Source organism: Ctenopharyngodon idella, chromosome 2 (genome assembly GCF_019924925.1).
Source record: "Ctenopharyngodon idella isolate HZGC_01 chromosome 2, HZGC01, whole genome shotgun sequence".
Lineage (NCBI taxonomy): Eukaryota > Metazoa > Chordata > Actinopteri > Cypriniformes > Xenocyprididae > Ctenopharyngodon > Ctenopharyngodon idella.
Window position 1 is genome coordinate 28,221,113 of NC_067221.1, and position 15,916 is coordinate 28,237,028.

General features: G+C 40.9%; 1 protein-coding gene across 1 annotated transcript; it reads right to left on the minus strand.

Annotated features, from left to right (window-relative positions):
* Nucleotides 1-11,630: 11,630 nt before the first annotated feature.
* Nucleotides 11,631-13,703, minus strand: LOC127504066 (5-beta-cholestane-3-alpha,7-alpha-diol 12-alpha-hydroxylase-like). Its single transcript, XM_051878417.1, has one exon. The coding sequence runs from the start codon at nucleotides 13,651-13,653 to the stop codon at nucleotides 12,121-12,123; it is 1,533 nt and encodes a 510-aa protein (XP_051734377.1). The 5' UTR covers nucleotides 13,654-13,703; the 3' UTR covers nucleotides 11,631-12,120.
* Nucleotides 13,704-15,916: the final 2,213 nt, after the last annotated feature.

A 15,916-nucleotide genomic window follows, 5' to 3' on the forward strand; every position in this document is an offset into this window, starting at 1 on the left:
AATCTCTCTCTATTTGGGTGCCAATTCTTACTAACTCTCCAACATCTTTTATGGTACCTCTTAGTAAACTGGCCAGACGTGGGTTACAGTTCCGAAGTATCGCTTGCACCACCTCCTTTTCAGTCATTTCTCTCTTCCATCTTATACATAATGCTCTATATTGAAAAGCAAAGTCTCTGATGCTTTCATTAGCTCCTTGTTTTCTTTCTAACAACTTCCTTGCAGCCACATCTTCATAGTCTTCACTCAAAAAAGAGCGCAAGAAAATTCCTTTGAACTGTCTCCAACTACTTACATTCCTCTTCTCGGCCCGCCACCAATCTTTAGCAGTTCCCTTTAATACAGCAGTTAATGAAGCAAGTATCTCGTTGTCGGAAAGAGGACGCACAGCAAAATACTCTTCACAACGCTCAATGAATACCACTGGATCTTCATCTTGACTGTTACTGAAGTTGGGGAAATCAATTTTCACAAGTGGATTATACTGTATTGAGGATGAATTTTCTGGAACTGATATGCGACTAGGCTGAACGGTGTACGTTTGTTCTCTGGAATTTGTAAATAGGAGTAGGTAAAGATAAATTTGGATGAGGTTGGTTGGGAGTTGACATGATTGGACCAAGAGACTTGAGTTTTTGTTCAATTTGAACATCCCTTCTTTTTAAACAGTCGACCATAGATTGTCCTAAATCTTGTACGGTGAGCTCCAACTTTTTCTTTACTCGGTCACATTCTCGTTCTACAAAATATTTCAATTTCTCTTCACTGGCCTTGCATTTACTTTCCATCTCTGCATGGGAAACACCTTCACTCATCTTCTGAATGCAGTCTTCTACTCGGTTTTCAAGTGAAGTTACTCTTTGTGCCAGTCGTTCTATTAAAGACGTAACCGAGTTGATTGTGTCTTGACATCGCTCTCTTTCTGTTTCAAGGGGTGGAGGGGGAGGTAAAGGATAAGCATCCTGATTCTCATCTATGCATCCTTCATTTTCTTCTTCAGAGTCGATGTATAAATCACTGAAAGTATTAATCAGCTCCTTGAGTGGTTCTCGGTGGGTGGTGAAAGGATCAGATGTGAAATCCAAACAAGGCACAGACTCATCCCCCTCCTGAGCATCATGGCTTGCCATACTTATCTTTTCAAAGATTCAAACCCACTTCTATAAATGTAAATTAAGTTAGTTTTCCAAAAGTCCCTGTTCGGGTGCCACTTTATAACAAAACTCCAACTACTCTGGGTAAGAGGCTGTTATAAATCTGAAATTTGGGTGGACTCAATAACTAACCATAAACATAAATTAGACAGTTTGAAACCAAGCAATTAAGTATCATGAATAGTTTATATATCATATGAAAGTATAACACCAAAAAACAACAACAACTACAAAAAATAAATAAATAAATAAATAAATACCAAATCTTTGAATCAAATATAAATGAAGAATTAATTCAAATAAGGAGTTATATTGAGAATATGATGACTTCAAGACAATTTGTTAAAGATTGTCTGTTGATGAAATTGTCCCTTGTAGTTGATGTAAAGCAAAAATCCACGCATGTAGAAAAATCCAAGAAGAAGAATAATCCCCTAAAAATCCATCAAAAAATCATATAGAAAGAAGTTGATCTTAATCCTTGTGTGCCAAATCCCACAGGATACACAAACGATGCCAACAAAGTTCAGGATAGAACAGAAATCCACTTGATCTCTGCTTCCAATGAATTGCACCATAATTCACATACAATGTTCAAGAAGTCCTTCTACAAAAACACAGATGAACTAACATTAGAAAAATGGCATGATCGCAAACACAAATGCAATAGCTATGAAAATACATAAAATAACATCAGAAAACACATTGCTGGAATTACCCTGCACAGATAAAACAAAATAATATCTTCGATTGAGCAGGAAACCAAAAGTTTCTCAATCAGGACATCTTGATTTGAGATGATGCAGCAGGTAAGCCATGCTTCCCTCAGCTCAAACAAATCTGTCTTCCTCTACTACATACCTGGATTTATACCTCACACTTGAGTATACTAGCGCCCCCTTTTGGTATGTAGTAGCAAACCATAACAGACTTGTGTCTTTTATACAATTTCAGGAACCTGGATGCTAGAATTTGTGTCAATGGGGATAAGACCGCTGCTTTCCCAATCTATTTGTGGAATCTGTAGATTCTGTAAGAAAAGATACATTAGTAAGAAAAAAAAGAAGAAGAAGAAGAAGACGAATAGATTTAAAAAAAGGAAAAAACTAAACCACATGCCTACCTCATCACACTCTTGTGAATGGTACTGCTGCCCCAGTTGCCACAGCTGATTAGGAGAGAGGTTGCCCTCTGATGAAAGAGGATGGTTGTCCCATCCATCTCTAAATATATTGAGATGGGCTTGGAGCTGTGGGATGAAGGCATAGTGACAGCAGAAGATGTGAAGACTGCTGGACAGATCAAGATGCCCATCCTCTTTCAGCTGGTGCAGAACATGGTAGAAGTGGGAGGTAACCGCAGTGAACACATCCCACCACAAAATATGACAGCATACAATTTACAAATCTTCCAGATTTATATAAAATTATTTGGTAACACTTTATAATAACTGCACACTATGAAGCATTAGTTAAGCATTAGTAAACAGTCAATTCATCATTGATAAAGCATTAATAGACATTAATAAGCAGTTTATAAATGCACCTATAAATGCTTTGTTCTTGATTTATAAGCATATCTATAATGTGTTTAATAATTGTATTTTCATACTTTATTAATGATCAATTTATCATTTCTAAATTAAGTATTACATTATTTACAAACCAGTTATTTAGGAGTTGTCAGTGGTTCATAAGATCATTTATAAAGTGTAAGTAAATGATTAATAAACTATTTAAACATACATTTATACATCTTATTATTTAGACATATAGTAATACTTACTCAGTGTGTTAATAAATGCTTTACTAATACATATTCCTACTGTAATTCATGATTAATTCAGGTAGTTATAAAACATTTAGTAGTTGTCAGTTAACTATTGTTGTGAGCTCATCTAAAGTGAGCACTATTCATGCCTCGTAAAGCTTTATAAAGGAGATTTAAAGGCTCAGCACTGCTGTTCTCTAATGTTTTAAAGATAGTACTGAGGTAGTTTGACACTGTGAAATATTTTATTACATTATTAATGTTTTATAAAAACATTATTTGTTGTATTTTGGCACTCCTGTAATACAGTGTTGGCACTGGTAAAATTTTATTCAGCAATGTTTACACTTTACAGAAATGTATTTTTATATCAGATTGCAAAAGCTGTTTCATTTTACTGCACAGTTATGTTTTCTGGAGGAGTACAAGGATTTTTACTTTCTGTGAAATGGCAGAGGTTTACTTTTAATTTTATATCAAGTTACCCATCATAAAGTTTCATTTTTTTCCTTGAAATAAATATTTCTATGTTCTGTATCCTTTAAATCTCCTTTATAAAAGCTTTACGAGGCATGAATAGTCCTCACTTTAGATGAGCTCACAAAAATAGTTAACTGACAACTACTAAATATTTTATAATTACCTGAATTAATCATGAATTACAGTAGGAATATGTATTAATAAAGCATTTATTAACACACTGAGTAACTATTACTATATGTCTAAATAATAAGATACATAAATGTACATTTAAATTGTTTATTAATCATTTACTTACACTTTATAAATGATCTTATGAACCACTGACAACTCCTAAATAACTGGTTTGTAAATAATATAATACATAATTTAGAAATTATAAATTGATCATTAATAAAGTATGAAAATACATTTATTAAACACATTATAGATATGCTTATAAATCAAGAACAAAGCATTTATAGGTGCATTTATAAACTGCTTACTAATGTCTATTAATAATATTCATATAAATGATGAACTAACTATTTACTAATGCTTAACTAATGCTTCATAGCGTGAGTTATTCTAAAGTGTTACCAATTATTTTTACATCACAACAATTTAAGCCTCTATTCTGGCTTAAACTGGCTTAAAAGAACTCCAAGATTCGGACAGAAATGTCAAAAATGTTACAACCATCCCCAGTAAGTTTCCCCTACCTATTAAAAGTAATTTGAGCCACTGGGATCCTTTGGGGTCCTAACTGTGACTCGATTTCAAAGGAGGACCTGATTTTGTCACCACAACTGTGTATGGGCATAGTGGCCATTTAAGGCCCTATATTAGATATTTCCTCAGTTCTTCTACATCATCTCCTCACAGCATTTAATAAAAAACGATGTCCAACAACACAAATAACAATCTTCAAAGCAATGGCTACATCACAACAAGGCAGTTCCCATTCAGTCGGTCACGTTCGACGTACGTCGGACAGACCGACGAATAGGAATCTCGCTAGAGAGGCCAATCTACTTCGAGTGTAACTACAACGAGCCAATGCACATTGGCATGCAATCATATGCATCAGCTGCTCACCTCGCAGCGCGGATATATAATGAGCAGCAGGTGCGTTGCATCTTCAGCTTTTCGCTTCGGAGCCGAACCGTATGGTTTTCTACGGAGTGTGTGACAAAAGACGAGCCCTTTCTTCGACTGCTCTTTTTGGTGCAGGCGGACAGCACTGCAGCGGGGTCGGTCTCTCTTTTCGTTTGTTTTGTTTGCCGAGTGAGCAACATCTCCTGAGAAATCCGTTCTCACGGCTGGTAAAACGGTGCGCTTTAAGGGCGCTAAAAAGCTGTTTTAACAGCTGGTAAGAGAGCGGCTTCAAAGAGAGAGTGCACACGACAGGCTGCACTCTTCCCTGTCTGTGTTGCAGCGACCATTCCCCTGCGTGCTTCGGCACTTGAAGAGTTAGTCCCTAAAAGAGCTTACACAAGTAGATTCGCGTCTTTTTAAAGATGTCGCTCTACTTGTGTGTTTCTGGATGCGGTCGTTACCTGTCACGGCGGGATGGTCACCAACGCTGCATCGCGTGCCTGGGCTTAAGCCACGCTGAGGCGGCGTTTGTGGATGAGTCATGTACCCATTGTGGGAAAATGACCATCTCGGAGTTGCGATCTAGACTCCAGTTCCTGCAAAGGGGCGGAGTCCCGGTGCCGTTGCCTCGTTCCAATCCTCCTCAGTGCTGGTGATCTGAGGATCACGGTGAGCGCGCTTCCTTCGGGGAACCAACCCCCTAGGAACCCTCATCCCTCCTGCACTCCGCAGCCAGTAGAGCTGCCGGGGGAGCGCGGTGGACCACCCCAGAGGTGTGTACCATCCGTATCCTTCGGAGCTCCCCAAGATGATAGGATGTCGATCGCTGCATCGGAGGGTGAGCCTGACACTTCGGGGGATGATGATTCGGCACAGCTGCCTCCTTCGGGAGTGACAACTGTGCCCGATTCGGACCCAGAAATGATGGCTATGCTTGCCCGGGCCGCCAACAGGGTTGGGCTCGTGTGGAATCCTCCACCGTATCCCGAACCCTCGAGGCTGGATGATTGGTTTCTCGGGGTGGCCAGGGCTGGTTCTCAGCCCCCCACCCTAGTTCCTTTCTTCCCGGAGGTGCATGAAGAGCTCACTGGCACGTGGACAGCACCTTTTACTGCCCGAAACCGTGTCGGTGGGTCCTCCTCCCTCACCACCCTTGATGGCGGGGCGGCTAAGGGTTATACGCGCATACCCCCTGTGGAACGGGCCGTTGCTATGCAACTGTGCCCTAACTCCACCTGGCGGGGGGAGCCGTCTCTCCCTTCCCGGGCCTGTAAGTACTCGTCGGATCTTACCGGCAAGGCTTATCAGGCCTGTGGGGAAGCCGCCTCTGCCTTGCACGCTATGGCGTTGCTGCAGGTCCATCAGGCCAAGGCACTGAAGGACCTGCACGAGGGTGGTCATGATCCACAAGTTCTTCAGGAACTTCGTGCCGCGACGGACCTCGCACTTCGTGCGACGAAGGTCACGGCGCGGTCAGTGGGTCGTGCGATGTCCACGTTAGTGGTCCAGGAGCGCCATCTCTGGCTGTGTCTTGCGGACATGAGGGATACCGACAAAGTCAGGTTCCTTAATTCCCCTGTGTCCCAGACCGGCCTCTTCGGCGACGCGGTCGAGAACTTCACCCAGCAGTTCTCGGCTGTACAGAAGCAGTCTGAGGCTATCAGTCATATCCTGCCGAGGCAGTCAGCTGCTGCACCTCCACCGCCCGCAGCTCCTCAGGCTGCTCGTCGCCGAGGGCGCCCTCCGGCGGCCACCCCCGCTCCCGCGCCCCAGCAGCAGCCTTCATCCAAGCGGCGCCGTGGAGCCGGTCGCGGTCAGGGTGCCCAGCCCATCCAGCCCGCCCCCAAGAAGAAGGGCGGCAAGGCCAAGTCCAAGAGGCCCTAGGACGGGCGACCCGGAGATGGATGGGACTGCTCTTCGGGAGATGGTGACCGCACCACTCCTTCCCCCGGAGGAGGGCCAGGTGGAGAATCTTTTGTTTCCTTTTGTTTTTGTTCCGCCGCTGGCCCAACAGCCAGCAGTACCCAAATTGTCAATAAAAGAGCAGTTTCCTTCATCTCCGGGTCTGAAGAGGGCTCGGAGAGCAGTGGGAGGGCAAGAACCTCACTACTCTCATCCCCCTCTTCTGTCGCCAGCGGACAGCAGCGAGCAGCGGGCAACCAAAGCCTTGACTGCTCCCTCTGTCCACCCGTGGAACCAGGTAAGTGTTGCACACCACACTGTGACGCCGCTTCGGGCCGCCTCGCAAAGAGAGCCCCCCGGGCCGCGTCCCTGTGTTCCACTTCGCTGCCTCACTGCGGGTACGCCTGCGGTCCCTTTGGTCCCGCTTGTACGGTCTCTGAGTGCCTGGTTAGCACTTCCCAGTCCGTCTCGCTGGCTCATTCGGACCATCAGGCTCGGCTATGCGATTCAGTTCGCCCCGGCGTCCCCCCAAGTTCAGGGGCGTCCTCTTCACTACAGTGAAGGATGTAGATGCCCATGTCTTGCGTGCGGAGATCGCTGTCCGATAGAACCAGTCCCTCCAGCCGATATGAGGTCAGGGTTCTACAGTCCCTACTACTAGCCTTCACAAGCTACCGTTCAAAATGCTCACGCAGAAACGCATTTTCGAGTGCATCTGTCCCCAGGATTGGTTTGCAGCGATCGACCTGAAGGACGCGTACTTTCATGTCTCGATTCTTCCGCGACACAGGCCATTCCTGCGTTTTGCGTTCGAAGGTCGAGCATATCAGTACAGAGTCCTACCCTTCGGGCTGGCCCTGTCTCCCCGCGTCTTCACGAAGGTCATGGCGGGAGCCCTTGTTCCCATGAGAGAACAGGGTGTTCGCATCCTCAACTATCTCGACGACTGGCTCATTCTGGCACAGTCCCGGGATCAGTTGTGCGAACACAGGGATCTGGTGCTCAGACACCTCAGCCAGTTGGGTCTTCAGGTCAACTGGGAAAAGAGCAAACTCGCCCCGGTGCAGAGGATCTCTTTTCTCGGTATGGAGTTGGATTCGGTCGAACAGATAGCACGCCTCACAGAGGAACGTTCTCAGTCGGTGTTGAACTGCCTGAATACGTTCAACGGCAGGACAGCGGTTCCACTGAAATTTTTTCAGAGGCTCCTGGGGCATATGGCAGCTGCAGCGGCAGTAACCCCGCTCGGTCTGCTTCATATGAGACCGCTTCAACACTGGCTTCACAGCCGGGTCCCGAGATGGGCGTGGCAACGCGGCACGTTCCGGGTGGCAATTACTCAGGAGTGCCGCCAAGCCTTCAGCCCGTGGTCGGACCCCTTGTTTTTTCGGGCTGGAGTGCCCCTAGAGCAGGTGTCTTGGCATGCTGTGGTATTCACAGATGCCTCTGCCACAGGCTGGGGTGCCACGTACAACGGGCATGCAGTGTCAGGGGTGTGGACGGGCCCCCATCTGCATTGGCAGTGATCGACACTCTCTGTGTTAGCCCTGTCCCACCGTCCTTAGGCAAGGGGATTCAGGTGGCTTACAACAGAGCGCTGGAAGGGGGCAGCTCCTGTGGTGCTTTGGTAGGGATTCCTATTCGTCGGTCTGTCCGACGCACGTCGAACGTGACCGACTGAATGGGAACGTCTCGGTTACAAAGGTAACCCTCGTTCCCTGAGGGAGGGAACGGAGACGTACGTCCCGTCGCCACAGTCGCTGTACCCCGCTGATGCTGCCGCCTATCTGGCTCGGCTCCTCAGCGAAAACCTGAAGATGCAACGCACCTGCTGCTCATTATATACCCGCGCTGCGAGGCGAGCAGCTGATGCATATGATTGCATGCCAATGTGCATTGGCTCGTTGTAGTTACACTCGAAGTAGATTGGCCTCTCTAGCGAGATTCCTATTCGTCGGTCTGTCCGACATACGTCTCCGTTCCCTCCCTCAGGGAACGAGGGTTACCTTTGTAACCGAGATGTTTCCCACAAGATATGATGTTTTATTAACAAAGTTCGGGAGGAGCAGGTTCAGATAATTAACCTAATTAACACGAGTTAAGAGCATTCAGTTAAACAACAAGAGGTGTATATATACAACAGTCCTACCTCTGTTCGTTTGACAGTTTATCAGCATTCCTCCACCACCCCACACAATCCACATTGCTTGAGGTCCAGTGTAAAGTTTCCACAGTCAGTGATGGTTTAGGGTGCCATCTGCTGGTGTTGGTCCACTGTGTCTTCTGAGGTCCAAGGTCAATGCAGCCGTATACCAGGAAGTTTTAGAGCACTTCATGCTTCCTACTGCTGACCAACTTTATGGAGATGCAGATTTCATTTTCCAACAGGACTTGGCACCTGCACACAGTGCCAAAGCTACCAGTACCTGGTTTAAGGACCATGGTATCCCTGTTCTTAATTGGCCAGCAAACTCGCCTGACCTTAACCCCATAGAAAATCTATGGGGTATTGTGAAGAGGAAGATGCGATATGCCAGACCCAACAATGCAGAAGAGCTGAAGGCCACTATCAGAGCAACCTGGGCTCTTATAACACCTAAGCAGTGCCACAGACTGATCGACTCCATGCCACGCCGCATTGCTGCAGTAATTCAGGCAAAAGAAGCCCCAACTAAGTATTGAGTGCTGTACATGCTCATACTTTTCATGTTCATACTTTTCAGTTGGCCAAGATTTCTAAAAATCCTTTCTTTGTATTGGTCTTAAGTAATATTCTAATTTTCTGAGATACTGAATTTGGGATTTTCCTTAGTTGTCAGTTATAATCATCAAAATTAAAAGAAATAAACATTTGAAATATATCAGTCTGTGTATAATGAATATATATAATATACAAGTTTCACTTTTTGAATGGAATTAGTGAAATAAATCAACTTTTTGATGATATTCTAATTATATGACCAGCACCTGTATAGGCAGCATATATTCTCTATAAGTTGCTTGTCATGCGTTGGAAATACGAATAGCAATCAAATCAGGTAGATCATCGCCAAAACATGGCATGGATCACTTTGTAGCGGCATTTCTACTTCTTAATTCTTTTCTGTCACAAATTAAGCCCTGAATATGCTGGTCCATCAGCTACACCAGCCTTATACCTGCACTAACCAGCATAAACCAGCCGGGACCAACATAGAATTCATTCTGGTTTATGCTGGATTTTTTACCATTTATCTGCCTGCCTGCATAAACTGACCCAACACTCATAGTTTCTTCCTGTTTATCTGAAGCTTCATACCTCCTACCTAAGCAAAACAAAACAAAACAAAACAGAAGAATGTCTTAAAGTGACTTTTCCCATAAAAGGCAGAAATAATGTTAACACAACATGTTAAACTGTCTTCCTTATAAAACTGATGCTTAATATAGTGCATTTGCATGTTAGGCCCATATGAGTACTTTGATGAGGCAGTTTTTATCAATATAAATAATCCTTAGAATATTTGTAAGAGAAGACAGAAAGATAAATACAATTTAAGTTAGAAGCTTTTACCTTCATGAGTAGACAAATTATAAGGGAGAATTAAAAGGCTAGTTGTCACACTTTTTGCTTCAATGATTTCTTCGGATAGGTGAATTTAAGTGTCTATATAGAGACATACCTTAAAAGATATTTTCTAAAAATGAAAATTCTGTCATCATTTACTCACCCTTATGTCATTCCAAACCTTTTCTGGCCAATATTATAAATATACAGTTGCAAGAAAAAGTATGTGAACCACTTGCAGAATCTGTGAAAATGTGCAAAATTTTAACAAAATAAGAGAGTTCATACAAAATGCATGTTATTTTTTATTTAGTACAGCTATTTTTTTGTCTTGTGGATTATATGTAAACATATTTTATGTAAAATATCTTACTCAGGACAGAGTAAGATATTTTACATAAAATATGTTTACATATAATCCACAAGACAAAAAAATAGCTGTATTTATTAAAATGACCCAGTTCAAAAGTTTGTGAACCATTGATTCTTAATACTGTGTGTCATTACCTGGATGATCTACAACTGTTTTTTGTCGTGTGATGGTTGTTCATGAATCCCTTGTTTGTTCTGAACAGTTAAACTGAGCTCTGTTCTTCAGAAAAAATCTCCAGGTCCCAAAAATTCTTCAGTTTTCCACCATCTTTTGCATATTTGAACCCTTTACAACAGTGACTGAATGATTTTGAGATCCATCTTTTCACACTGAGGACAACTGAGGGACTCAAACACAACTATTAAAAAAGGTTCAAACATTCACTGATGCTTCAGAAGGAAACATGATGCATTAAGAGTCGGGGGTGAAAACTTTCGAACAGGATTAAGAGGTCCAAATTTTTCTTATTTCGCTTGAATATCTTTTTTTTTTTTTTTTTTTTCATTTAGTACTGCCCTTCGGAAGCAACAGAAAATACTTGCATGTTTCCCAGAAGACAAATTAAATACAATTTACCTTGATCTTCAAATTCCAAATGTTTTCACCCCCCATCTATTAATGCATCATGTTTTTTTCTGGAGCATCAGTGAATGTTTGAACCTTTTTTAAAAGTTGTGTTTGAGTCTCTCAGTTGTCCTCAGCGTGAAAAGATGGATCTCAAAATCATTCAGTCACTGCTGTAAAGGGTTCAAATATGCAAAAAAAATGCTGGAAAACTGAAGAATCAGCAGGACCTGGAGATTTTTTTCTGAAGAACAGAGCTCAGTTTAACTGCTCAGGACAAACAAGGGACTCATGAACAACCATCACAAAACAAAAAAACAGTCATAGATCATCCAGGTAACCAACACACAGTATTAAGAATCAATGGTTCACATACTTATGAATGGGGTTATTTTAATAAATTCAGCTATGTTTTTGTCTTGTGGATTATATGTAAACATCTTTTATGTAAAATATCTTACTCAGGACAGTACTAAATAAAAAATAACATGCATTTTGTATTATCTCCCTTATTTTCTTAAAATTATTAACATTTTCACAGATTCCGCAAGTGGTTCACATACTTTTTCTTGCAACTGTAACTGTTATAATTAATAAAAGTTGTTATAATTTTCTTTTTGGGATAAACTATCCCTACAAAAAAAGGTAAAACATAGCAAACTTGACACCCAAATAAAAAATAAAGTTGACCTTATATTTGTATTTATTTATTTTTTGAAAATAAATATCAGTTCAGTGTAGTTAATAAGGAACAACGAAAAGACAAGGAGCTTAATGTCTTTATTTTATATTTTATATATATATATATATGTGTGTGTGTGTGTGTGTGTATATATATATGTATATGTATATCTTGTTTTTCTCTCAAATAGCACACAGGCAATCAATACAATATGTTGATGCTTAAAAAAAGTAGATGATTATGCACAAAAATATCTTGTTCCTATGTATGTTGTATGACATTTCTTCTTGCATAGATCTTTGTGTAACACAGAGTTACATTGAAAGCTTAGTTACATAAATCTCATTTAACTGTTGAGACATTCAGGCTATGAGATATAACAAAAACAACACCTCGGGGTAGTTTATGACACAGTTATTAACCTTTTCCAGCAATCTCACTGTTTAAATACACAGGAAATGTGAGCATGTCAGTTTTAAAGCCAGCTTTCAAAAAAGCAATACTGTCTAATAATAAGTATTGTTGAAGCTTCAGTGTATGAAAACAGAGAATTAAAATAACATGAAACTTTTTAAAATCGAAGTCTGTATCTAAACTGGATGTCTTTAGTTGGCTGCATGGAGCCAAAGCCCCATCGTCTGATATCAATACCTGGAATCTCTTCATTTGGATTTTTCAGCTCCAAGTCAAAATAGGACAACATGAGAAAGACAAACTGCTTCAGCTCATTTGTAGCGAAGAATCTTCCTGGACACATAGTGGTTCCTGCTCCCCAAGGCATGTTGTAATATTTGAGTTTCTTTCCACCCTTGTAGAAATCAGTCTTTTTGCTTCCATCTGGTGTGAGAAAACGATCATACTTGAAGGTGAAGGGATCTGGGTAAACTTCTGGGTCTATCTGAACAGCTGTGTAGGGGAAAATAGCCACTCTGTCACCCTCACGGATCTTGTACTCTTGTCCGTTGGCCATTTTGATGGTCATATCCTGCATGACAGCTCTTGTAAGGACAGGGGCAGCTGTTAGACGGAGGGTCTCCTCCACTGCACTGTCTAGGATGGGAGTTTTGAGGAGCATATCCCTAGTCAGGTCAATTAGTGGCCCACCTTGTTTTGCCCCCTGTCCTGTTTCTCTGAGCACCTGCTCAACTTCACTCTTAATGCTTTTCATAGCCTCAGGGTGCTTCATCAGATACAAAAGTAGCCAGAACGCTGCAGGACCTGTGTTTCCCTGAGATGCCCACAGAAGCAGAAACATGTATCGATCCTGCATGAACTCTTGCATGCCCTGTTCAGCTCTCACCTGTTGCTGTTCATGTACCCAGCCACTTATGTTGTCTCTAGATCTCATCTTCTGCACTGAAAGTGTGTTCCAGAACAGCCTTTTCAAACGCTCTGCCTCCATCTTCTCACTGGGTCCCAGGACACCATAAGCCAGATTTGGGAATAACTGGTCATATTTTCTGAATTCCCAGAAAAGTTCATTCGAATGCTGCCGGTCAATTTCCTTAGCTTTTTCCAAAGTCCCTGTACTTTTGAGTGACTCATTACCAAACAGCGCCAGATAGCCAGCACGAAAGACAATGTTGTAGCTGTAAGCAAATAGTCCAGTTTCTTGCCATAGCTTGTCATCCCCAGATCCAATGTTGTGGAGCATCAAATTTTGAAGATTACACATCATGGCCTGAGTCATGACAACCAGACCATCTCCCATTAGATGTTTGGTACTTGACGCCTGTAGAAACTTGTGTTCATTTTGCAAGGAATGATAGCCAAATACTCTTGCAACCAGTTGTTCTGCAAATTTAGTAAAGTCCAGCTTTGTTCTTGCCTCTTTGACCACTGAGCCAAAAGAATGTGGATCTGTAATGAAAGTGAAATAAAAGCCTCCCAGCTGCACTGTAAAAATATCTCCATGTTTTTCTTTCATTCTTTGCAGGAATTTGGCTGTGTCCTTCCTGAATTCCAGCACATGACCAAGCCAGGGAATAGGACCCTTATCCAGAGGGGGTTCTCCAGCTCGTCTGCGGCGAAAAGACCCCAAAAGGTATAGGGCACCTATGACAGAGATAAAAAGAGCAAGCAGAATTTGAAGGAGGCTGCCCATGTTCCTCTTTTGGCGTTCTCGTAGCTGCACTCTGCTCTGTTTTTAATTCCTCTTTCTTGGCAGCTGTGTTTATGCTCCACCCCCTGAAGTCCTGCCAAATCACATGACTTTGAATTTCTGTAGTGCAGGAAATGACTCTTAATATTGAGTTTCTTTACAGTGTTGTTTTTGTGTATGCAGCGTTATCTTTTTTGTATGTTTTTCATGCTATATTTTACAACATCAGCTGACACTATTCATATTGCTTATGTGTTTTAATTAAACATTTTGCTTACATTTCACTTAAACAATATGACATTTTGGATAAATCATATTATTGAATTGCCATAATGTACAAGATCATGGCTTCCTTAAATAAAAAAATAAAAAAATAAAAAAAATCAGTTATTGATTTTCACAACCAAGCTGGTATCATTTAATGTTTGTCACTTGTTACATTTTCAGATGTAGTAAATTTATCATTTATAAATTTTGTTTATTTTTTAAAATGAATGTTATATTTTGTAATAAATATTCTGTGGAAAGAAAGTTAGAATTTGATTTTAAATCCCAAATTGTAAGTATAAAAGATTAATAAATCTGAATATTTTAATACTAATCATTCACATATTATGGCTAGTGAGGAAGAAGTAAAGAATAGCTTATGCTGAATTCAGATTAGCCTACTGTAGTCAAATGTCTAGTTCCTGCATCACAGTGTGCAGATAATGTCATGATGTAGAAGGGAAAGGATCAAGGCTATTCTTATCACTGAGATAAGAGAGATTTTGTTGCAGTAGTTAGACATAACCTTGATGGTGCAATAAAGGTTACATTGATTCATTGCCTGTTGCTAAATGTCTTCCAATGGCTACATATGCTTTACTTACAGCAAAGCACTGAAGAATAACAAATATATTAATAAGCAGCTAGAGTTTAGTAAAATTTAAATGGTCCAATTTCCTTAAATATTGATATTATTAATTGTATTTTGTTAAATATTAAAGATAAAATATTTGCATGTATTTTTAGATCTTTCTGAACATCAGTAATGTCAACTATTCAGAACGAGCTCTCCCCTAACTTACTAACTTACTACAATATTGAGATTATTATTATTATTTATTTACCTTATATTCACATTTAATCATTTAACAGTGGCTTTTATCCAAATCGACTTATGATTGACGAACACAACATGCAATTTATCAAGAGCCAACCATACATAAAATACTAAAATTAAGAGTATGATTCAAGTGATGTGCCTTATTTGTAAATTGCTTTGGATAAAAGCCTCTGCTAAATGACTAAATGTGAATGCAATGCAAATAAAACAGTGTGGGAGAGTTCATTACAGATAATTGACATCATTCATTTTCAGGAAGATCTAAAATATACTAATGATTTATCTTGTCATGGGTAAAGCAAGTCTAATATACTAAATAGCTTACAATATATAACAAACTCAGTAGTGAGACCAAAAAGGGTGAGATGTGAGCCCTTTTTGGTTTTATACCAAGTCCTGTCATGAAACTCTATGGTGCAGGCTGATGGGTCCTTAACTCAACCTGCTGACAATTACATTGTTTAAATATACGGGCCTGCCTATAGCCGCTCGCATCAAATTAAAGGTTCTGATTTTTGCCTACAAGACAACCACTGACTCTGCACCATTACACCCAAACTCACTACTTAAGAATTATGTGCCCTCCAGAAGCTTGTATTCTGCAAGTGAACGTCACCTTATTAGAAAATCAAATGCATAGCAACCACCCCACAACATCCTAGTATTGTGGCTACAAATTTTGCATGGTCAAGCCACATTCAACAAAAAATGTAAAAATCTATTTATTTATTTATTTATTGGATAAGTATTATAAATACTATAAAGTATTTCAAAGGTCACTGTGTGTTTATATTCGGATACCTTACTAGAGTTATAATATGCTGTTGCTAGGAACTTTGAGAGGTTTATTCCGACAAAATTAGATTGTTTACTTCTATTAGCTTTCTATTTTTTCTATTAGCAAGGCAGGGTGAATCACTCTTTGGTTTGGAGCAAATTAAATACACTCTAGGGGCCTCCATCCATCGTCATATCTTGCAAGGGAGGCAAAGTCTTATTAAATGAGGCACTGCATTATCTGTTTTAGTGTTTTGAAATTTACACTACCTAACAGGGTTCATTCATAGAGACACAAATTCTCTATATTCTCCTTGTAATCCCAATTGACCGCACTATACAACTGTAGAACGGGTTGGTTCTGCAACACTAAATCAAATC